This window comes from Thamnophis sirtalis, unplaced genomic scaffold, assembly GCF_051295495.1.
Source record: "Thamnophis sirtalis isolate CommonGarterSnake01/CBP01778 unplaced genomic scaffold, rThaSir2_p1.2 scaffold_14, whole genome shotgun sequence".
Taxonomy (NCBI): domain Eukaryota; kingdom Metazoa; phylum Chordata; class Lepidosauria; order Squamata; family Natricidae; genus Thamnophis; species Thamnophis sirtalis.
The window spans coordinates 9,776,747-9,800,774 of record NW_028261394.1 but is presented as its reverse complement, the minus strand read 5'-3'; the positions used below and the strand labels follow the sequence as shown (position 1 = coordinate 9,800,774).

At 44.1% G+C, this 24,028-nt stretch overlaps 1 protein-coding gene across 1 annotated transcript in view; it reads right to left on the bottom strand.

Annotated features, from left to right (window-relative positions):
* The window catches only part of SNX29 (sorting nexin 29), a 179,834-nt gene that overhangs the window by 85,270 nt on the left and 70,536 nt on the right, over window positions 1–24,028 (bottom strand). The window contains exon 16 of the mRNA XM_087728460.1: window positions 5,298–5,414. Coding sequence (XP_087584586.1) covers window positions 5,298–5,414 — 117 coding nt within the window. The remainder of the gene's footprint in view (window positions 1–5,297; window positions 5,415–24,028) is intronic.

The window sequence follows — 24,028 nt, the reverse complement described above, 5'->3', positions numbered from 1 at the left end:
ATTTCTGGGTGTGATGAAGGAAGGACATAAAGCTGGGGTGTGTAAATCGTTGTGTGTTTTGTTCTTCTCCCTTTTCGTTATGCATGCACACATCCACACACACAGAGTCAGATGGGTGGCTGACAGCATGTATAATTTCAACACTTAGCAGAACAAATTCAGTACAGAAAGGTTATTTTGAAAGCCTCTTTTCAGTTTCAGTTGAGCTTGATTTTTTTAAAAGATGTCATTCTCTCTCTCTCTCTCTCTCTCTCTCTCTCTCTCTCTCTTATCTATATCTATCGATTTTTTAAAAAGATGTTTCACTCTCTCTCTCTCATCTATCTATATATCTCTATCTATCTATCTATCTATCTATCTATCTATCTATCTATCTATCTATCCATCCATCCATCTCTATCTATTTATCTATCTCTATCTATCTATCAATCTCTATCTATCTATTTATCTCTATCTATCTATCTATCTATCTATCTATCCATCTATCCATATCTATCTATCTATCTATCTATCTATCTATCTATCTATCTATCAATCTCTATCAATCTCTATCTATCTATCTATCTATCTATCTATCTATCTATCTATCTAATCTATCTACCTACCTACCTACCTACCTACCTACCTACCTACCTACCTACCTACCTACCTACCTACCTATATCTATATATATCTATCATCTATCATCTATCATCTATCATCTATCTATATCTATATCATCTATATCTATCTATCTATCTATCTATCTCTACCTACTTACCTACTTACCTACTTACCTACTTACCTCTCTCTCTCTCTCTCTCTCTCTCTCTCTCTCTCTCTCTCTCTCTCTCTCTCTGTCTATCTATCTATCTATCTATCTATCTATCTATCTATCTATCTATCTATCTATCTATCTCCCTCGCTGTTCTTACTAAATAGATTGGCTTTGGAGCCGGTAAGAGATAAATAAGCCAGCTTTTAAAATGTCAATAAAAACAATAGGCCACTTTTCAGACTGAAGAGAGGTGGCCCCTCTCATCACCCACAGTGAAGCAAAACAGAGTTCTCTTTGCTTTTGTGAAACAGAAACATCCAAAGGCCCATGCGAGGTGAATTCCACATTTCTGATTTAAGAAGAAAACGTAGGTGAGCAAGTAATCCCCAACCTACTCAATGAAGGCCTGAACTTCCACTGGCAATCGAGGCGGTTGGTGAAATGAGTCACAAACGATTTTACTATGCCTTTTCTGCCATGGTTATTACCGTATTTTTTGGAGTATAAGACGCACCAAGGTTTCAAAGAGGCAAAAAAAAATTTAAAAAGTTTTTGCACTCTGCAAACCTCCCCAAAATAGCCCGTTTTTTGCAAAAATAGACCAGTTTTTTTTTTTAAAGGGCATGAATAGCCCTTAGGAAGCTTGTAGAGTATTCCGGGGGGGGGGGCAAAAATAATCGACAAGCACATCCTCTTAGCCACCGAGCCATTGCGTCCCTCACTTTTAAATGCAGGCTGTATTTGCATCTGTTGGTATATAACATTCCAATTTGTGTGTGTCACACTAAGGCAAGGATCTTTCGGACCACTATTGCGCAAAGCACAGTCGCAAAATTCGCACAAAATGTCAAGCCACAAGCCGAAGGAACCTCAAAGCCCCTTATGGCTTAGAATTGTAAATGAACCCGATTCAGATATTTTGTGCAGTTTTTCAAAGCCCTTTCCCCCGCCCTCCCCTTTTACAATCCATTTAAAAAATAATCACCATCATTTACATCCCCCAAAAGTGAACACGATGACTCAAGGAAGGGAAAACATTACTGAAGTATATGATTTGAGAAATATTTTATAGCGCTCTCTTCCCTCCCCTTAGGCAATATCTTGACAAGAAGACCTCTAAAGAGGTTAGAAATGTTTTTAGTCTTTATGGTGTGAGCAGCCTGAGAGCCCAGAAAGATTTTCGAAATCTGGTTTGCTGTGTGGGGCTTATCCAAAGTGGCAGGGGGAATGCAGTCCTCACCCAATCTATCCCAATTCCCCTTCATGGTTTGAAAATTATAAAGACATTATACTGATATATAATGCTTACTATTCAGCACCTCTCTAAAACGGGATCTTCTCGTCTTTTCAAATATATTTGAAAGTTGAGTGTGCTTGATGAGCAGAAGGGATGAAAATATTGCATTCGCTTTTTCAGACAGAGGAGCGGGACAAATTAATAGAATGCAATAACAAAGGGCCTTTGGAGGTCTTCTAGCCCAACCCCCTGCTCAAGCAGGAGACCGTATACCACTTCAGACAAATGGCTGTCCAGTCTCTTCTTAAAAACCACCAGTGATGGAGCAGCACCCACAACTTCTGGAGGCAAGCAGGTCAATTATTCTAACTGTCAGGAAATATTATCATGCATTGTTTTAAATGTACCCCTTGATTTACGACCACAATTGAACCCAAAAATGTCTTTTCTTACGCAGGACATTTGTTAAGTGAGTTTTCCTCCATTTTACCCCCTTTCTTGCCGCAGTTGTTAAGCGAATCACAACAGTTGTTAAGTTCAGCCGGTTGTTAAGCGAATCTGGCTTTTCCCCATTGACTTTGCTCGTCAGAAGGTCACAAAAGGTGACCCCCGGGGACAACTGCAACCGTCATAAATAGGATTCAGTTGCCAAGCATCCAATGTAAATCACATCGCCGTGAGGATGCGGCGATGGTCGTAAGTGTGAAAAATGGCCGTAAGTCACTTTCCCCCCGCCCCCCAGGGCAGTTGTAACTTCAAACGGTCATTGAACGGATGCGAGTAAGCAGGGGTGGGCTTCAAAAATTTCAGCAACGGGTTCTCTGTCGGATTGCTGGGTGGGCCTGGGTGTGGTGGGTGTGGCCCAGTCGGCATCCTATACTAGGGGGGTTCCAGGTGCGTTTTTGCCTTCCCCAGGCTCTGGAAGCCAGAAACGGGCCTGTTTCCAGCCTTCTGGAACTTCCCAGAGGCCTGTTTTTCCCCTTCCCCGAGCCTCCGCGTGGGCCCTGCATTTACCTCACATCCAAAACAGGCTGCGTGGAGACTCCTGGGAGGGGAGGGGAGGGGTGGGAAGGGCGAGGCCAGCCAGGGGTGGGATTTGGAGGTTCTCAGAACCGGCCATAAGGTTAGCTATGGTTCTCCCAAACCTGGGCGAACCTGTAGCACAGTGGTGAAATTCAATTTTTTTTACTACCGGTTCTGTGGCCGTGGCTTGGTGAACGTGGTGTGGCTTGGTAGGCGTGGCTTAGTGGGCATGGCAGGGGAAGGATATTGCAAAATCTCCATTTCCTCTCCACTCTGGGGCCAGCCAGAGGTGGTATTTGCCGGTTCTCCGAACTACTCAAAATTTCTGCTACCGGTTCTCCGAACTACTCAAAATGTCTGCTACCGGTTCTCCGAACTACTCAAAATGTCTGCTATTGGTTCTCCGAACTACTCAAAATTTCTGCTACTGGTTCTCCAAAATACTCAAAATTTCTGCTACTGGTTCTCCAAACTACTCAAAATTTCTGCTACTGGTTCTCCAAACTACTCAAAATGTCTGCTACCGGTTCTCCGAACTACTCAAAGTTTCTGCTAGCGGTTCTCCAAACTACTCAAAATTTCTGCTACTGGTTCTCCAAACTACTCAAAATTTCTGCTACTGGTTCTCCGAACTACTCAAAGTTTCTGCTACTGGTTCTCCGAACTACTCAAAATTTCTGCTACTGGTTCTCCAAAATACTCAAAATTTCTGCTACTGGTTCTCCAAACTACTCAAAGATTCTGCTAGCGGTTCTCCAAACTACTCAAAGTTTCTGCTAGCAGTTCTCCAAACTACTCAAAATTTCTGCTACTGGTTCTCCAAACTACTCAAAATTTCTGTTACTGGTTCTCCGAACTACTCAAAACGTCTGCTACCGGTTCTCCAGAAGCGGTCAGAACCTGCTGAATTCCACCCCTGCCGTAGCAGCCCCACCCCTGGGGGGAAGTCAAGGATTGACTGTCTAGTGCCAGTAATAAAATGGCAGCCCAGAACAAATTGTGAATTAAGCCATTCGGATCCAATTACAGGATGTAACAATTAGGGGAAGGAGGGGATGTGTGGAAATGAACCAGGGTGCAAAAAGGTTTCCATTTCTCTTGACCTCAAGCGGTTTTCTAGACTTGTGAGTGTGCCCTGAGTGTATATGTTGTGATGTTCTGAAGGAGCGAAATGGGCTGCTGGGAGGGAAGTAATTGTGGGATGATTACGAGACACAAGGGGACTGTGTCCTTCGCAATAATGGTGCCATATAAAATAATTTGGCGGCAGAATTCTTTATTACATGCCTTGCCGGTACATTGGGGTGGACAAGGGTTTAATTGAAGCCCTGCCAACTATAAATTTCAGAACAAAATCTTAAGGGCGAGAGAAACATTAAGGCTGCAGCCGGCATTGGGATTTGCAAACCAAAGAGCTCCCTGTTTCATAGAGTGCAAGACCTCAGAGGCAAGACATTGGTTTGGACAGACGATGGGTGGATGGATGACTAGACAGAGACGGACGGATGGACGGATGACGGGTGGGTGGATAAGTAGACAGAAACAGATTGGTAGGTAGGTAAGTAGGTAGGTAGGTAGGTAGGTAGGTAGGTAGGTAGGTAGGTAGTTGGGTGGATGGACAGACAGATGATGGGTGGATGGATGAGTAGACAGAGACAGATGGATGGAAGGATGGACAGAAGGAAGGATGGATGGACGGACAATGGGTGAATGGATGAGTAGACAGAGACAGATGGACGGACAGAAGGATGGATGGATGGACGGATAATGGGTGGATGGATGAGTAGACAGAGACAGGCAGGCAGGGAGACAGACAGATGGATGGATGGTGGATGAGTACACAAAGAGGATGGATGGATGGATGGATGGATGGATGGATGGATGGATGGATGGATGGATGGATGGATGGATGGATGGGCAGGCAGGCAGGCAGGCAGGCAGGCAGGCAGGCAGGCAGGCAGGCAGGCAGGCAGGCAGGCAGGCAGGCAGATAAATAGAGCTCTCTCTCTCTCTCTCTCTCTGTGTGTGTGTGTATCCGGTTGCCAAGCACTTGAATTTTGATCACATGACCAGAAGGACACTGAGTCTTTTCTAAGTGCAAGGATTTGGTTGCATCTCACTGCTTTCATCTCCGTTGTAACTGCCATTAAGTGGATGGTGGTAAGTGGAGGATTCCTTTTTGCTGTTCTTCTCTCCCATGTAAAAAAAAAGCGCCCCCCTCCCCACATATCGCCAAGGATGAAAGGGACGGGGATTATTCAGAAAAAGGAAATGACTTACCGGTCCTCTCAGATCAATCAGTTCTTGTCTCATCTGCGTCACGAGGGCCTCTTTGGCCATCAAGGCACGGTGGAGCCGTTCGTTGAATTCGATTAGTTCCCCGTGCATTTCCGCCACCTGGAACACACACACACAAAAACACACAGACACAACCGACAAAGTCAGCTACGGGGAAATGAGTGTTCGGGTCATCCGCGAGATGAATCACCAAAGGAATCGTCTCTACTTTTCTGCATAAGCCCCAAAGGGAACAGCACAAGCACAACACTGTTGGCAAAAAAAAATGTGAACAAGAGCATCCCTACAATACAGGATGTCTTCAACTTACAAGCCATTCATTTAATGACCGTTCGAAGTTACAACAGCACTGAAAAAAAGAGTGTTACGACCCCCTTTTGAACATTGATAACTGTGACAGCATCCCCGCGGTCCCGTGGTCGAAATTCAGATTCTTGGCAACTGGCTCATATTGATGACAAGTTGTAGCATCCCAAACAGTGGGGGTATTCAGCCAATCCGGACCAGTTCAGCTGAACCGGTAATGGCAACCTGAGGGTGGATTCACCCGTCTGCCCATCCGCCCCGGTGCTATGCTGTCCTATTTAGCCACGTTTTCTAAGCCGTGTGCATGCGTGTGTGAACCAGTCGTAAAATTACCGTGTTTTTCAGAGTATAAGACACTCCGAAGTTTAAGACCCACCTAGCTTTTGAGGAGGAAAACAAGGGGTGGTGGTGGAAATCTGCCTCCTAGCAATTTGCCTCCTTGCAGCAAACAGCAAACAGTACAGATGATATACACTGTTTTTGGTGTTAACATACTTGTACAGATGCTGTTAACATTGATGTGGCTTTCTGGAAGTATACGTTATCCTCTGCTATTTGAAAGAAGATACAAGAGCACTGGGCCTCTTCAGATCAAGCATTTATTTTTAAAAAAAGCTTCTTCATTTTGCTAAGCTGTCTAGAACAATAATAAAGCAGTCTTTAAAAAATAAGTCTAACAATTTGAACATTCTATAGGCATTTGTGGTAATTGATTTACCTTCTTGCAGCAAACAGCCTGATTAGCACAAGAAAAAAAAAATTCTGCCTCTGCCTCCCAGCAATTTGCCCCTTGCAGCAAACAGCAAGTTTCACTTTCAATTTCAGCCTGGGCCTCCCGATCATCAGCTGTTTCAGGCTGCAGGGATTGCCATAGCCTATTGCAGCCTCCGCGAGCCCCATTTTCCCGTTTGCTGCAAGGAGGTAAATTGCTGGGAGGCAGAGGACAAGGGGTGGGGCCTGGTGGGTGGGTGGGGCTACATTCAGTGTATAAGACGCGGCCAAATTTTCACCCTCTTTTGGGGGGAGGTGCGTCTTATACTACGAAAAATACGGTATGTGAAACCCACCTCTGGTCCCGGGGTCCTGTGATTTCCCCCTTTTGCGACCTTCTAACAAGCAAAATGCAGAAGGACGAGCCAGATTCGCTTAACAACCGCGTTGCTAAATTAACAACTCCAGCGATTCCCATAACCACTGTGGCAAGAAAGGTTGTATAGTTGGGCAAAATTCACGTAATAACTGTTCTGTTGTATAGAAAAGGTCACATGACCCCAGGACACGGCAACGGTCATAAATATGAACCAGTTGCTGAGCATGAGAATGTAAATTACATGATCATGGGGATGCTGCGATGGTCATAAGTGTGAAAAACGGTCATAAGTCACTTGTTTCGGGGCCATCGTAACTTCCCACTGTACTGATGAGAAAGTTAACTAAAAGCATGAAGCTACATTGAACTCATTTGCCATTGGGCAAATTAACTTGCCCCCAAACAAACTTGTTTGACCCAGGCACACTTCAAAAATGTGGAAGCAGAATCTGGGTGCCAGCAAAACCCCTTTTATTGGTTCCACCACAAAAGCGCGTAGGACAAAATCGCGCTCGACAAAAGCGCGCTGTGACATCATCACAGCGCGACGAAAAAGTTCGAAAAATGTAAAAATAAAGCGAAAACCTTACCCTAAGCCCCCCAAACCTAACCCTAAACCTAACCCTAAACCTAACTCTTAACCTAACCCTAAACCTAACCCTAAACCTAACCGTTAAAGTAACGAAAAACCTAACGCTAACCCTTAACCTAACCCTAACGCTAACGCTAATGCTCTAAAGCTAACCCTAACCCTTAACCTAACCCTAACCCTAACCCTAAACCTAACCCTTACCTTTATGTGAATCGGCTTGCTTTAATTTAATTTTTATTAATTTTTATTTGAATTTTTCGATCTTTTTCGTCGCGCTGTGATGACGTCAAAAGCGCGATTTTGTCGATCGTGCTTTTGCCGTCCGCGCTTTTGACGGGTCACCCTTTTATTTACACGACTGTGAATTCCTTTCATTCACAGTCAGCAAGGCTTGGCAAATAGTCTTTCCGAGGAATATTTATCCACACGAACCTTATCTCGTTTGGAGAGCTGCCAAATAGCTAGTTTCCAAACACAGGGCAAGGCAAAACTTGGCACAGAGTCTCTTATAGTCACAAACAGAACTTTCCACTCTTAAAACGACCGAATGAACGAAGTGTTTCCTGCATAAAGCCCACTCCCCATTCGCTCCTGTTTTATTTTCTATGGGAGGGGCCAATCACCTTCAAGGTGTGGCTTTACTCCCAAGTCGATCCTCCTTTCTTGGTTGTTCTGGTCTTCTGGCAGCTCTGCGCATGCGCACACTGGGAACAGGCTCCAGCTGTTCCTCTGCCTCACTGCTGTCTAGCTTCCTCTCTGTCTCTGACGCAGAGCCCTCGTCTGAGCTTTCCTCAGCCCCCAGGACTGGCCCATGTTCCTCCACAACCTCCTCACTGTCCGACTCTGTTGCCAGCTCTGCCGGCAGGCCACAACTAAACTAGAATCAGAAGCCGGCTTTAAGCCACAATGCAGAAGCGACTGATCTAAAGGAGCTTTCTGGGTCAGAAAGCCGCTTTTATGCAAGTCTTATGCAACTGGGGCTATCAATTTCTGGCGTGCCCCATGTTTTTAAAAGGCAGCTTTCAAAGCTTATTATGCTGAGTAAAGACAGCTATGAGATTTCTTCATTTCCCCCTCCCCTCCAAGTCTCCAAATATTCTTTTGTATGCGCCTCACGCTTTTCTGCTTAATTGCATTAAAGGGGATTCAATTCGTAACCTCCTTTGATTTAATTAAAAACATCCGACTTAATTACTCTAGGCTGGGTCGACTGAATAAGATCAAGCATAATATGTCCTCTGTGCAAACGATATATAAAAAGAAAAAGAAGGGGGGGGGGAAAAAACCTGCGTTCATATGCCATTTGAACCATCCCCAGGAAAATGTTTCCATTTGGAGACAATTCGCATCCCTTAAACAAAGAATTCAATCGTTTGAAGCAGAAGTATTAATATGATTAGCGATGGAAACATAGGACCATATCCCCCAGCTGCAGAGAATGCCAGCTCTAAGGCCGACTTCATAATTCAAACACCGAGATTTATAACACGTCCCCAATTGAAAAATTTACATTTATGTGGGTGTGGGTGTGGGGGGCATTTTTGTTCATGGGGATTCTTTTAAACCTCAGAATAAGCATTATGAGGACTTCTTATACATAAACAAACCGGCAGGCAGACACACACAAACATATATAAATACATAAACATATACATATACATCCATATATCATCCATATCTTATCTATCTGTATCTATGTATGTATGTATGTATGTATGTATGTATGTATGTATGAATGTATGAATGTATATATGTATCTATCTAACTATCATTCATTCAGCTAGCATTTCTATTATCTATCTACCTATAGTATCTATCTACAGTATCTATCTATTGTATCTATAGTATTTATCTATCTATATCTATCTATCTTACAGTATCTATCTATTGTATCTATAGTATTTATCTATCTATATCTATCTATCTTACAGTATCTATGTATAGTATCTATCTACAGTATCTAACTATCTATCAATCTATCTATATCTATCTATCTACAGTATCTATCTATAGTCTGTCTATCTATCTATCTATCATCTATCTATCTATAATATCTATCTATAGTATATCTATCTATCTATCTATCAATCTATCATCTATCTATCTATCTATCTATAATATCTATCTATAGTATATCTATCTATCTATCTATCATCTATCTATCTATCATCTATTTATCTATCTATCATCTATTTATCTATCTATCTATCTATCTATCTATCTATCTATCTATCTATCTACAGTATCTATCTATAGTATCTATATCTATCTACAGTATCCATCTATAGTGTCTGTCTATCTATCTATCTATCTATCTATCTATCTATCTATCTATCTATATTTATCTATCTACAGTATCTATCTATCATCTATCTATCTATCTATCTATCTATCTATCTATCTATCTATCTATCTATCTATCTATCTATCGAGATAGATCCAGATGCAGATAGATAGATATAGACTGATGTGGTGGCTCAGTGGCTAAGACACTGAGCTTGTCAATCAGAAGGTCGGCAGTCTGGCGATTTGAATCCCTAGCACTGTGTAATGGAGTGAGCTCCCGTTACTTGTCCCAGCTTCTGCCAACCTAGCAGTTGAAAAGCACGTAAAAAATGCAAGTAGAAAAACAGAGACCACCTTTGGTGGGCAAGTAACAGCGTTCCATGCGCCTTCGGCATTTAGTCATGCCGGCCACATGACCATGCAGACTTCTTCGGACAGCGCTGGCTCTTCGGCTTTGAAACGGAGATGAGCACCACCCTCTAGAGTCGGGAACGACTAGCACATATGTGCGAGGGGAACCTTTACCTTTATATCTGTATCTATATCCCTGTTATCTATCTCTATCTCTCTATCATCCCTGTCTCCGCCTCCCCCTCTATCTTTATCTCTGTTTCACTTTAACTTTTAATAGGTAGTCCTCGCCTTATGACCACAATGAAGGCCAAAATTTCTGTGGCTAAGTGGTTAAGTGAGTTTTCCTCCAATTTGTGACCTTTCTTGCCACCATTGTTAAGTGAATCACTGCAAGCTGTTAAGTTAATAACCTGGCCGTTGAGTAAAATCTGGCTTCCCCATTGATTTTGCTGGTCAAAAGGTTGCAAAGGGGGATCGCGAGACCCCCTTCGGGAGACAGCAACGGTCATAAACATGAACCAGTTGCCATGCGCCTGCATTTCGATCACGTGACCACAGGGGGTGCTGCCAAGTGTGAGAAATGGTCCTTGAGCGGAACGGTTGTAAAATGGGTGTGTCTCGTTTCACAACCAGCTTGGTTGGCAATGGAAATTTAGCTCCCCATTGTGGTGGGGCGCCGAGGACTGCCTGCATTGAGCAAGTGGCAGAGCTTCCCATCCGAGAAGTAAGCAGCACACATGCAACCCCCCCCCCCCGATAAGTCTGGAAGATCTTCGAAAATGGTTGCTAAGCGACCAGTCGTAAATCGAGAACTACCTGTAATCATCTTTTTATACTGTTGGGCAGATCGTTATAATGCGAAACTTTCTAAATAAAACAAATCCGAAAAGGCGTTAGATAGAAGAGAAGGGGAAATGACTTCCGACCTTAAAACTCTTATTTTATTTATTTATTTATTTATTAGACTTATATACCGCTTCATAGGGCTTTCAGCCCTCTCTAAGCGGTTTACAAATTTTTTAGCAAATTGAGTCAGCAACTTGCCCCCACAGTCTGGGTCCTCATTTCACCCACCTCGGAAGGATGGAAGGCTGAGTCGACCTTGAGCCGGTGAGATATGAACCGCTGAACTGCAGAAGTGGCCTGCAGTACTGCACCCTAACCACTGCGCCACCTCGGCTCTTCTTGCCTGAACGAGCTACGGAGCTCTCAAGTCGATGTGAATGGAAGTCTACACCGTGGAAGGGGAAGGCGGGGGAGGAAGAGACGCAGGGACTGAGACTCCATTACTTCTGGAAGACTGGGAACATCTCAATGATGGCTCAGTGGTGACAGATCGCATAATCACTAGCATAATAACGTCACGCGGAGCCACGGCAAAGATCTTTCCAAAGGTCAGGTTTATCATGTGCGTAATCGCAGGTGACACATGAAGTCTAAATCGACTGGAGGAGGAGGAAAAAGTAGCAAAACCTGAAATATGAATTTGGCCTCTGAATGCTGGAGGCTCACTCTGTCTGTCTGTCTCTCTATAGATCTATTTATCTGTCTTTATTTCTCTATATACTGATGATAGATAGATGATAGATAGATAGATAGATAGATAGATAGATAGATAGATAGATAGATAGATAGATAGATATAGACAGACACGATAGAGAGAGAGAGAGAAACACAGATGATAGATAGACAGACAGACACGAGAGAGAGAAACAGATGATAGATAGATAGATAGATAGATAGATAGATAGATAGATAGATAGATAGATAGATAGATGATAGACAGACAGACAGACGATAGAGAGAGAAACACAGATGATAGATAGGTAGGTAGGTGGGTGGGTGGATGGATGGACGGACGGACGGACGGACGGAGGGAGGGAGGGAGGGAGGGAGGGATAGATAGATAGATAGATAGATAGATAGATAGATAGATAGATAGATAGATAGATAGATAGATAGACAGACAGACAGACAGACAGACAGACAGACAATGTAGATCTATAGATTTATAGATTGTCTGTCTGTCTCTGTCTATCTTATCTATCTTATCTAACTTATCTATCTATCTATCTATCTATCTATCTATCTATTTATCTATCTATCTATCTATCATCTCCAGTGTTGCCCATCTCACGAAAAAGCAACTCATAAATATTCAAATAAGCAAGTTTGGATGTTTCTTTATTTCTCCTCCCTCCCTCCTTTCCTTTCCTTTCTTCCTTTCCTTTCCTTTCTTCTTTTTCTCCATATCAGAAAGAGAAGAAGAAAAAAATCAAAAGTGCACAAGAATTGACCTGACATATTGTACGGTTTAATTTACCTGATTGCATCCGACAGAGATCAACTTCACTTACAAAAGCAGCTGAAATAAAATTGACCCATTCGGGTTAAAATGTCCTTGGCTTTCTAATTATCCTAAATTTCCCACCGGCGCTTTTCCCAGCCATCAATTCACTTCCCCACATTCCTTCAATCTCTAATTTCCTTCCTGTCACAGTCCTTTTAAAAAAGAAAAGGAAAGGACGCACTTAATCGCTACTCTAATTGAGATCCTTCTTGGAAAAAGCCGACAGATAATCGGAATTACATAGTAATTAAAAGGGCTAAGAGGTATTATTAAAAATTCTTCCCTCAGTCTCTCCCCAAAAAAGCCAAACATTCATCCTTTGTTTTGTTGGTTATGTCATTCTGAGAGATTTGAATCCCCTGAGGAAACTACAGGTAGTCCTCAACTTACGGCCAAAAGTGAACCCAAAACTTATGTTGCTAAGCGAGACAGTTGTTAAGTGAGTTTTGCCTCATTTTACGACCTTTCTTGCCAGCTTGGTCCATCAAGCAACCATAAAATTCGAAGTAAATTTTTTTTTAAAAAAAATTAACTCTTTTCTATCAGCCTGAAAAACAAGCAGTATGTTTTGACCCAGGCTTCCTTCAAAAGTCTTGGTCCTGGGAAAATTCACACGACTGTGAATTCCCTTCATTCACAGTCAGCAAGGCTTGGCAAATAGTCTTCCCGAGGAATATTTATCAACACGAACCTTATCTCGGTTGGCGAGCTGCCAGATAACTAGTTTCCAAACACAAGGCAAGGCAAAACTTGGCACAGAGTCTCTTATAGTCACAAACAGAACTTTCCACTCTTGAAACGACCGAAGGAACAAATTGTTTCCTGCAAAAGACCCCTCCCCGTTCGCTCCTCTTTTGTTTCCTATGGGAGGGGCCAATCGCCTCCAAGGTGTGGCTTTACTCTTAAGTCGACCTTATTTTCTTAGTTGTTCTTGTCTTCTGGGCAGCTCTGCGCATGCGCACACTGGGAACAGGCTCCAGCTGTTCCTCAGCCTCTCTGCCTCTGACGCAGAACCCTCGTCTGAGTTTTCCTCAGCCCCCAGGACTGCCCCATCTTCCTCCCCAACCTCTTAACTGTCCGACTCTGTTGCCGGGCACCGGCGGGCCACAACATAATGAGAAACAAATCCTGATTCCAACAACTTAGGAACTTTCCATGTTATTCTGTTGCCATGCACAGCAAAGAGTTCTACTAAAAACTAACATTAAATTTGGGTAATAACAACGATTTCATCCCTGCACATAAAAGATTAGCAGGCTTAACTAGTAGTGACTCAGGCTTTCAAGAACGTGGTTAGAAATATAAAAGCTCAAAAATACATATATTTTTAAAAATTCATTAAGGGGGAAAAAGCACTAAGAGATATATTTTTTTCCAAGAGATGATGATTCATAACTCTTGCGGACAAGCAAGTCATTACTAAATCTATAATTTGAAGTCCAAGGAGCTTAAAACAAAGATACGTTAAATATTAAAACGCTCTCCAGAGGTGGTCAAAAGCAGGGGGGAAGTTCAGGAAAAGTGGTAAATTTCTTTACCGTTTATGGCAGGAAAAAGAAAAGAAGTGGAATAGTTACTGAGACAGAATAAGGCAACAAAAGGCAGCACCACAATTCCAACACAAATAGTATCACAACTTCAATGAGTCACATGTTTGTGTGATCTGCATAACGAGGAAGTCCATCGCAAACCTTCCTGCCACTCATCCTGACTTTCCACAGTGGAAAACTCACCAGAATACAAGAATGCTAATTCTGAAATACACAAACCTAGGGTCAGTTTTGGGACATCCTTCCCTCTACTAACAACATTGGGTGTGTTGTTGTTAGTTGTGAAGTTGTGTCTGACCCATCGCGACCCCATGGACGACGTTCCTCCAGGCCTTCCTGTCCTCTACCATCCTCTGGAGACCATTTAAGCTCATGCCGACTGCTTCGGTAACCATCCAGCCACCTATTTCTATTTCTATTCCTATTCCTATTCTATTCTATCATTTCTATTCTATTCTATTTCTAATTCTACTGTACTCTATTCCTATTCTAATTCCTATTCTATTCTATCCTCATTTCTATCCTCCTATTCTATTTTATTATATTTCTATTTCTACTCTACTCTAAAACTCTACTCTACTCTATTCCTATTCTAATTCCTATTCTATCCTCATTTCTATCCTCCTAGTCTATTCTATTCTATTTCTAATTCTACTCTATTCCTATTCTATCCTTCTATTTCTATTCTATTCTATTGTATTTCTAATTCTACTCTACTTTAAAACTCTACTCTATTCCTATTCCTATTCTATCCTCATTTCTATCCTCCTATTCTATTTTATTCTATTTCTATTTCTACTCTATTCTAAAACTCTATTCCTATTCCTATTCTAATTCCTATTCCTATTCTATTCTATCCTCATTTCTATCCTCATTTCTATTCTATTCCCATTCCCATTCCCATCCTATTCTATTCCACTCTATTCAGTGATGGCTAACCTTTTCAGCACTGAGTGCTGAAATTGGAGCGTGCATGGAACCCAGAAGAGCAGCTGGAGAGGGCACACATGCCCATAGAGGGCTCTGGTGCCACCTCTGGCATGCGTACCATGGGTTCGCCATCACGGTTCTCTATTCAAATATTCAATATTGATCAGAAAAGTCTCCCTTTGGGGCCACCCAGGCTACGTCTGAGCAACTTATCGCTGGTCGATTGTGTGGAAAGCAGGGTTCATTCCATTGGCCTTTCCAACTGAGCATAAGGTGCACCTCTTGTTTACCACGAGGATAAAAACCTTGAGCATCTTTGAGCGATGGGAACGATCTTGCGCATGAATAGGTTTCAAAGATCTCCGTCTGCAGGAAATGGTTTTGTTCTGAGGAGCTCTTGAAGCCCACGCAGTACGTCCTGTGAGCGCTCTGCCCACTGATGGATTCTTCAGTAACGGAATAAAATATTCCCCTTTTGAACAGGCAATCAAAAGCTACTCCGCAAAGGAAAACTTCCTTAGAATTGCCTTTATTCTCACAATCTTGTTATTTAACCTTGGCGGAAAATCATGGTCAAATGTGGACTTGTTGAAGATGCTTCTCAGGGCCCTTTGACAAAAAAAAAGCCTTCCTCAAGGTCATCTATGTTCTCACCCATGAAGGTAGGAGGGAAGACATCGCTAAAGTAAAGGTTCCCCTCGCACATATGTGCCAGTCGTTCCCGACTCTAGGGGGCGGTGCTCATCTCTGTTTCAAAGCCGAAGAGCCAGCACTGTCCGGAGACGTCACCGTGGTCATGTGGCCGGCATGACTCAACACCGAAGGCGCACGGAACGTTGTTACTTTCCCACCAAATGTGGTCCCTATTTTTCTACTTGCATTCTTTACGTGCTTTCGAACTGCTAGGTTGGCAAAAGCTGGGACAAGTCACGGGAGCTCGCTCCCTGAAGCGGCGCTAGGGATTCGAACCATCAGACTGCCGACCTTTCTGATCAACAAGCTCAGCGTCTTAGCCATTGTGCTACCATGTCCCTGTAAGGCATCTCTACAATGCCTAGATAACGTTTTCCTTCGTGGGGAAACATCACTTGGGAAAGGGGGAGAGAAGGAATAAAAACGAGAGGAAGACATGCGCAAATAACAACCGACAAATAAAGGTGGTCCTTGACTTACAACCAGAAAATTAAGCCCAGATTGGCTGGATGGAGTCACTGAAGCAGTCAACCTGAGCTTAAATGGACTCCAGGGGATGGTAGATGACAGGAAGGCCTGGAGGAATGTTGTCCATGGGGTCGCGATGGGTCGGACATGACTTCGCAACTAACAACAATTTGTTTCACCTGGAACCTGTTTTTAAAATAATCCTGTTTCAACACAGGCTATTTAAGGTTTTAGAATTCTCCAATTACCACGATCAATGTGATATTACTTTTTATTTTCTTTTTAAAAAGTCTATTTTGGAAGTCCCAAGAAAGCAAAAATCAAGAACGGGCTATTTGGAACAGAAGAGATTGGTCAACTCCATGGGCAGGTGGAATATTTCTCTCTAAAAATAGCTCCCTCTAAAAGGTGGGTGACAGATCAACTAAATAAGGCGGTCTTTTTTTCCCCCCTTCCCTCAACACCATACTGTCAAATCGTACGAGCTTTGACGATGCTATTTTTATTCAGAAGTTCGTTCATTTGTGGCGGAGGTGAACATCAAAAGATAAGTTTGGACAGAGCTTCAGTTCTTCACTGGGACACAAATCTCCATGTAGCCCACTCCAGGGTTGCCATACTCAGCTAGCGCACCAGAACAGTGATGTTTTTGGATCCAATCTGTGGGCCTGTTTGCTGACAGTAAAAATATGACAATCAAGTTATCTTTTCTCTTCTCCTCTCTCCTCTTAAAAGCCACACATAACAGATACATATAGCAATAGCACTTGAGACTTATATATATCGCTTCACGGTGCTTTTACAGCCCTCTCTAAGCGGTTTACAGAGTCAGCCTTTTGCCCCCAACAATCTGGGTCCTCATTTTACCAGCCACAGAAGGATGGAAGGCTAAGTCAACCTGGAGCCAGTGAGGATCGAATTGCTGGCAATGGGAGAGTTAGCCTGTAATACTGCAATCTAAACACTGCACGATGGATGGATGGATGGATGGATGGATGGATGGATGGATGGAAGGAAGGAAGGAAGGAAGGAAGAAAAGGAAGAGCAATAGCAATAGCACCTAGTCATATATTGTTTTACAGTGCTTCACAGCCCTTTCTAAGCAGTTTACAGAGTCAGCCTTTTGCCCCCAACAATCTGGGTCCTCATTTTACCAACTTCGAAAGGATGGAAGGTTGAGTCAACCTAGAGCCAATCAGGATCGAACTGCTGGCAGATGGCAGAATTAGCCTGCAATACTGCATTCTAACCACTGCGCACCATGAAAGGAAGGAAGGAAGGAAGAAGGAAGGAAGGAAGGAAGGAAGGAAGGAGGGAGGGAGGGAGGGAGGGAGGGAGGGAGGGAGGATGGAAGGATGGATGGATGGATGGATGGATGGAAGGAAGGATGGAAGGATGGAAGGATGGATGGATGGATGAATGGAAGAAGGAAGGAAGAAGGAAGGAAGGAAGGAAGGAAGGAAGGAAGGAAGGAAGGGCAAGAGCAATAGCCCTTGGACTTATATACTGCTTTATAGTGCTTTGCAGCCCTTTCTAAGCAGTTTACAGAGTCAGTCTTTTCCCCCCAACAATCTGGGTCCTCATTTTACCAACTTCAAAAGGATGGAAGGTTGAGTCAACCTTGAGCTGGTGAGAATCGAACTGCTGGCAGTTGGCAGAATTAGTTTGCAATATTGCATTCTAACCACTGTGCACCATGGAAGGAAGGAAGGTAGGAAGGAAGGAAGGAAGGAAGGAAGGAAGGAAGGAAAAGAAGGAAGGAAGGAAGGAAAGGAAAGGAAAGGAAAGGAAAGGAAAGGAAAGGAAAGAAGGAAGGAAGGATGGAAGGCTGAGTTGATGGCAACAGTAGTAGTACTTAGACTTATATACCATTTCACAGTGCTTTTACAGCCCTTTCTAAGCAGTTTTATAGAGTCAGCCTTTTGCCCCCAACAATCTGGGTCCTTATTTTACCCACCTCGGAAGGATGGAAGGCTGAGTCAACTTGAGCCTGGTGAGATTCAATCTGCCAAATTGCAGGCAGCCGGCAGTCAGCGGAAGTCGCCTGCAATACTGCATTCTAACCACTGCACCACCTCAGCTCTTATAAATCTATCGGTATATGTGAAGACCACACACAGACTCGCCCAAAGCACACATACTGCTCGAGAGAAGTTCCTTGAGGATGGGCTTCAGCACGTGTCCCAAAGTTCAGAAGACTCTGGTTCCAAGGACCGACCCAGATTGGTTCCTACAACATCACCCTGGGACACGTATATTTGCCTTTGATCGTGAACATTTGGGGAACAGCTAAATTAAAAATGCGACTCCCCGAAACAAAAGAGCCATCTGGGGAACAAACTCTCTGCAGCAGCTGGTCCCTGTTGGCAAAAGCCAGGTTGGCCATTCATAGCACCATGAACATTCAGGCAAAGACAGGCTCCTGAGAGTCGTTTCCCAAAATTGCCATGTCTCTTGCCAACTTTGGTGCCAGGTGCGGTTTGGAACCCAGCGGATACCCAAAAAAGCACCTTCTCGGCCAGCGACGGGAAGGCATGGCCCACCAGGGAAGGCCTCCCTTTGATGATCAAACAGGGCTTTGCCTTTGGAAGACTCTTAGAGGACTTCCTAGATAGGTACCGTATTTTTCGGACTACAAGACGCACCGGTGTATAAGACGCACCAATATTTTGAAGAGGTAAGTAAGAAAGAAAAAGTTTTTGTCCTCCCCGGGCCCAGGAGCACTCTACAGGCTTCAGCAGGGCTGGGGGAAGGCAAAAATGCCCCCGTTTTTGCAAAAAAAAAAAAAAAAATGGTGAAAAAAAAGCGGGTTTTGGCAAAAACTGAGGTCTTTCGACCTTCCTCCATGCCCTGCTGAAGCCTTCAGAATGCTCCTGTGCACCAGGAGAAGGCAAAAAACACCTCATTTTTTGCCCCCAAACACCCCGTTTTTTGCAAAAAATGGTATGTGAGAGCTTCGAGAGGGCAAAAATGGCTGCATCTGGTGTATAAGATGCAGCAACGTTTCCACACTTTTGTAAGGGAAAAGGTGCGTCTTATACTCCGAAAAATACGGTGCTGCAGACCACATTAAGCAGTTAAGGGCAATATGTCCTTGGAAGAAAGGCAGGGAAAATCTAACCTTCTCCAACAAGTTGACACAGCCTGAACTCACTGCGGCTGAAGCCATTAGCTAGTTAATAGGTGACTCTGCAGGGAGACTCACACACACATACACCCCTGTGGTGCTTCATCAGCAGCTGCTGAGATACCCATAAAATCTATCGCGCCGAGGCAGGCAGCGAGAAGGTCATGCCCCATTTTCCACCACTGTGATTCTCAGACAAGGATGATTAGGGGACTGGAGGATAAAACACAATGTTCTGAGCCAGGTTTTCCTTAAACAGCAAGAAGCAGAGTCTTGGCCCTGGCCAAACCCCTTTTATTTACACGACTGTGAATCCCTTTCATTCACAGTCAGCCAGGCTTTTAGCAAACAGTCTTTCCGAGGAATATTTATCAACACGAACCTTATCTCGCTTGGAGAGCTGCCAGATAACTGGTTTCCAAACGCAGGGCAAGGCAAAACTTGGCAAAATTAAAGAAGAACTGTTAGGTTGGCAGAAGCTGGGTTGAATAACGGGAGCTCACTCCCATTCATGGCACTAGGGCAGTGAAATTCTTCTCTTTTTTTTTACTACCGGTTCTGTGGGCGTGGCTTGGTGGAAGGATACTGCAAAATGCACATTCCCTCTCCACTCTGGGGCCAGCCAGAGGTGGTATTTGCCGGTTCTCCGAACTATTCACAATTTCTGCTACCGGTTCTCCAGAACCTGTCAGAACCTGCTGAATTTCACCCCGGCACTAGGGATTCGAACCGCTGAACGGTCGACTTCTGATCTACAAGCTCAGCGTCTCAGCCACTGAGCCACCATGTGCAAATTCATCAAACTAGACATACTCAATTCTGGCACTCGTTCTTCGTATGTTTTAGCCTCCAGTCGCCTAAATCATCTTTGTTGCTCTTCTCTGCACTCTTTCCAGAGTCTCAATGTCTTTTTTATATCGTGGCGACCAAAACGGGATGCAGTACTGCAATGCCCTCTTAATTTTGCTTCAGAGGGTTTCCCGGGGCAGATAACAAACAGGCTAGTGGAATTCCTTTCTCCTAGCAGATGGAATTTATTTCTTCGGACAGGAATTACTAGCCCTGATTGATCATGGTCTAATGCAGATGGATGATGCCAGGTTACTCGACTATGAAGGGCATCGTCTTGGTGTTATGAAATAAAAAAGAGAGTTATTGGAGGGTGTAGAAATCAAGGGACCTTCATCTTACCATTCTCTTGATAAAGATGGCTAGGACCAGTTTTATGTTACTGGTTTTCACATGCAGTGATTTCATAATATATTAATTAGGACCAGCAGCCAGCACAGTAGAGAAAAGCTTTTTAATGGAAAGAGTTTCTAATAGAAAAACAACACAATGTGCGCACACACATACTTCTGTCTGAAAGACCCAGCCAGAGGGAACAGTTTGAAGGACACAGCTAAACACAATTGCTTGTTCTCTCTCTTTCTCTCTCTCACACTCTGTCTCTCTCTCTCTCTCTCTCTCTGTCTCTCTCTCTGTCTCTCTGTCTGTCTCTGTCTCTCTCTCTGTCTCTCTCTCTCTGTCTCTCTCTCTCTCACTCTGTCTCTCTGTCTGTCTCTGTCTGTCTCTGTCTCTCTCTCTGTCTCTTTCATCTCCGTTTCAAAGCCGAAGAGCCAGCACTGTCCAAAGATGTCTCTTTTTTTAATTATAATTATTGAAATTTTTAAAGAGTTTTACAAATATATACCTTCCCTCGCCCCCGACCCCACATCCCCTCCCCCGACCCCACATCCCCTTCCCCCCTCCCACAGCAAATACAGGGTGTAAACATTTAACGGTTCCACCACAAAACTGCGCTCGACTAAACCGCGTCCGACTAAACCGCGTCACTGACGTCATCAAAAGGACGACAACAGCGCAGAGACAGAAGCACGCTGTAAACCCTAAACCTAAAATTAACCCCTAAACCTAAACCTAACCCCCCCTAAACCTAATCCTAAACCTAACCCTAAACCTAACCCTTAACCTAACCCTAAACCTAATCCTAACCCTTAACCTAACCCTAAACCTAACCCTAACCCTAAACCTAACCCTCCAGCTAACCCTAAACCTAACCCTTACCTTAAGTTGAATCGGCTTGCTTTCAAAGCGCTATTTAAAGCGCCCTTCTTTCTCCGCACTGGCTGTTGTCGCCCTGTTGATGATGTCAGCGACGCGGTTTAATCGGGCGCGGCTTAGTCGAGCGCGGTTTTGACAGGTCACGCATTTAACAACCATATTCTAAAATAAACTAACTAACTTTAGCATCATCCCTCGATTGTACTTTAACTCCCCTTTTGTAAAGCTAACTTTAAACAAGGTGTAACCTTCCTTGCTCATTCATTCATAAGCTATCTGGAGTTTCTTAGTCCCATATTTATTTTGAATATAATCAATCAATCTTCTCCATTCCAGCTTGTATTTCTCATCTGAATGGTCCTTGAGGTATGCTGATATTTTAGTCATCTCTGCTAAGTTTGTTACTTTTAACGTCCATTCTTGAATAGTAGGCAAATCTTCCTTCTTCCAGTACTGCGCCACCAACAGTCTTGCTGCCGTTGTTAAGTTCAAAATCAAATTAGTCTCTATAACTGTACAGTCAGTAATTAAAGACGTCTCTGTGGTCATGTGGCTGGCATGACTAAACGCCGAAGGTGCACGGAATGCTGTTCCCTTCCCACCAAAGGTGGCTCCTATTTTTCTACTTGCATTTTTACGTGTTTTCCAACTGCTAGGTTGGCAGAAGCTGGGACAAGTCACGGGAGTTCACTCCATTACGCGGCGCCAGGGATTCGAACTGCTGAACTGCCGACCTTTCAGATTGACCAGCCCAGCGTCTTAGTCACTGAGCCACCGCGTCCCTTTAGTTGCTTCAATAAACCAAAGTTAAACAACCCTGGCTTGGTATTATGGGAGCTCCCAAGGTGGGATTGCACTGAGAAAGTATTGATTTCTTGGACTCTTGCCTCCTTCAAGTGATACATGGCTTAAATTCCCAGTAATGATTTGGACATCAAAAGAAATCTCTAAAAGGATTTAGAGTTGACCATGGAGAAGGCTATTAAGTTGGAAAACAGATGACCCAATCCAGAAATTGAAGGAAGTGTGAGAAAAGTAAACTCAGAATAACTCCACCTTGATTTTGATGGGATAGAGAGAAACAGGCTTTCGAGATTTGGCTATTATACTGTACGGAAATCGCGCAATATTCCTGGATTCTTTGCGGTGTCTATTTCTGTGTTGACCTCCCTCAAAGGACTGACACATGCCTTCAACACATAACTTTCCTTCTTTGCTTGAAGCTTATCTCCCGCCCCCTCGTTTGCAACAACCTTCATTTGTCATAGTTGCCACCGTTAGCCGTATACCCTGGATTGCTGCAAACCATCTTTTCCCATCTCACACCCAACCCCCATGGAGTTTTAACCATCATGAAGGTTATCTGAGTTATTCTGGAGGAACAAAAATACCCGTATATTTTGAAGAGGCAACTGAACTGTCTTTCCTTTTCTTGGAAGACTTTTCGCTTCTCATCGGGAGAAGCTTCTTCAGTTCTGACTTTGAATGGTGGAGGATGGAAGGATTTATGTTCCTTGCAACCATCTGGTTGTTAGAATTCTTTCTGAGAGTCGTTGAGAACACTTGGAGGTTCATCTATGCCAGTGGTCACCCAATGGTGCTCCGTGAGAAAAATTTCGGTGGCCTGCAGAAAAATTATTTGCATTTTTTATATTGCACTAAATCAGGGGTCCTCAAACTGAGCTGGATACTTGCAATGAACGCTTGTATTGCTGCAAAGAGTCTCCCCCTTCGGGGTCTTTTTGTGTGGGTCAGAGGGGGGGCAGAAATTCTGACGGGGTCTGCTTCAGCCTCCTGGTGAGGGGCTTTGGGCGAAGGCTGGAGGGAAGCACCGCTGGTGGCGAAGAGCCAGAGGGCCTCGTTCCAGTGGGACTGCATCATGGGCTGGAACCGGCTGACCATCTCAGCCCGCTGAGCCTCCAGGCGCCGGTCCCTGGCCTTGAACTCTCGCAGGTCTTCCCTCTGCTTGGAAAGCCTCTGCTCCTAGTTCTCAGTGAGGTGCTTCTGCTGAGCCTCCTTCTTGGTCAGATCCAATTTGAGTTGAGCTTTTTGCCAACTCTTTCTCCTGGTGGATGCTTAGCTCCAGCAACTGCTTCCTGTTGGGGCCCTAAGGAGCCCGGGTGGTGAGTGGCTGGCAGGAGAGGGTCAGGTAGAGGCCCATGAGGTGCCCCTCGATGCGAGTGACATCGAGTTGGCCATGCCCACCCAGTCATATGACCACCTAGCCACGTCCACCTATCCGGTCATTAGGCAGATCATATCAGTGGTCCACGGGATTTAAAATTAGGAATTTAGTGGTCCCTGAAATCTGGAAGGTTGGTGTCCCCTGATCTATGCCCTCAGGGTCACTTGAATAGCGCAAATCGGAACCTTTCTGGAACTGCTGAAAGGATGGTGTTGTAAGCAGCAGATAGGTGGCGCCGTATCCCTTCCCCTCTGCTGAAACGATGCCACCTATCTGCGGTTAATGCCATAATCTTTTCGGCACCTTGCAAAAAGCATTCCACGCCCATTTGCACCACTAGGGGGACCCTGTGGTCACAGATAAACCTCCAAGGGTCCTCAATGGCTGTCAGAAAGAGTGCTAACCCCCCAGGTGGTTGCAAGGAATATAAATCCCGTGACCCGACAAAAGCGCGACCGTCATAAGCGCGCCGACAACACCGCGGGGCTAAAACCGCGATGTCAAAAGCGCGCCGACAACAGTGCGCCGACAACAGCGGGCCGACAGAAGCGCGATTCACTTTAAGATAAGATTTACATTTAGGTTTAGGGTTAGGTTTAGGGTTAGGTTTAGGGTTAGGTTTAGGGTTAGGGTTAGGGTTAGGTTTAGGGTTAGGTTTAGGGTTAGGGTTAGGGTTAGGGTTAGGGTTAGGTTTAGGGTTAGGTTTAGGTTTAGGGTT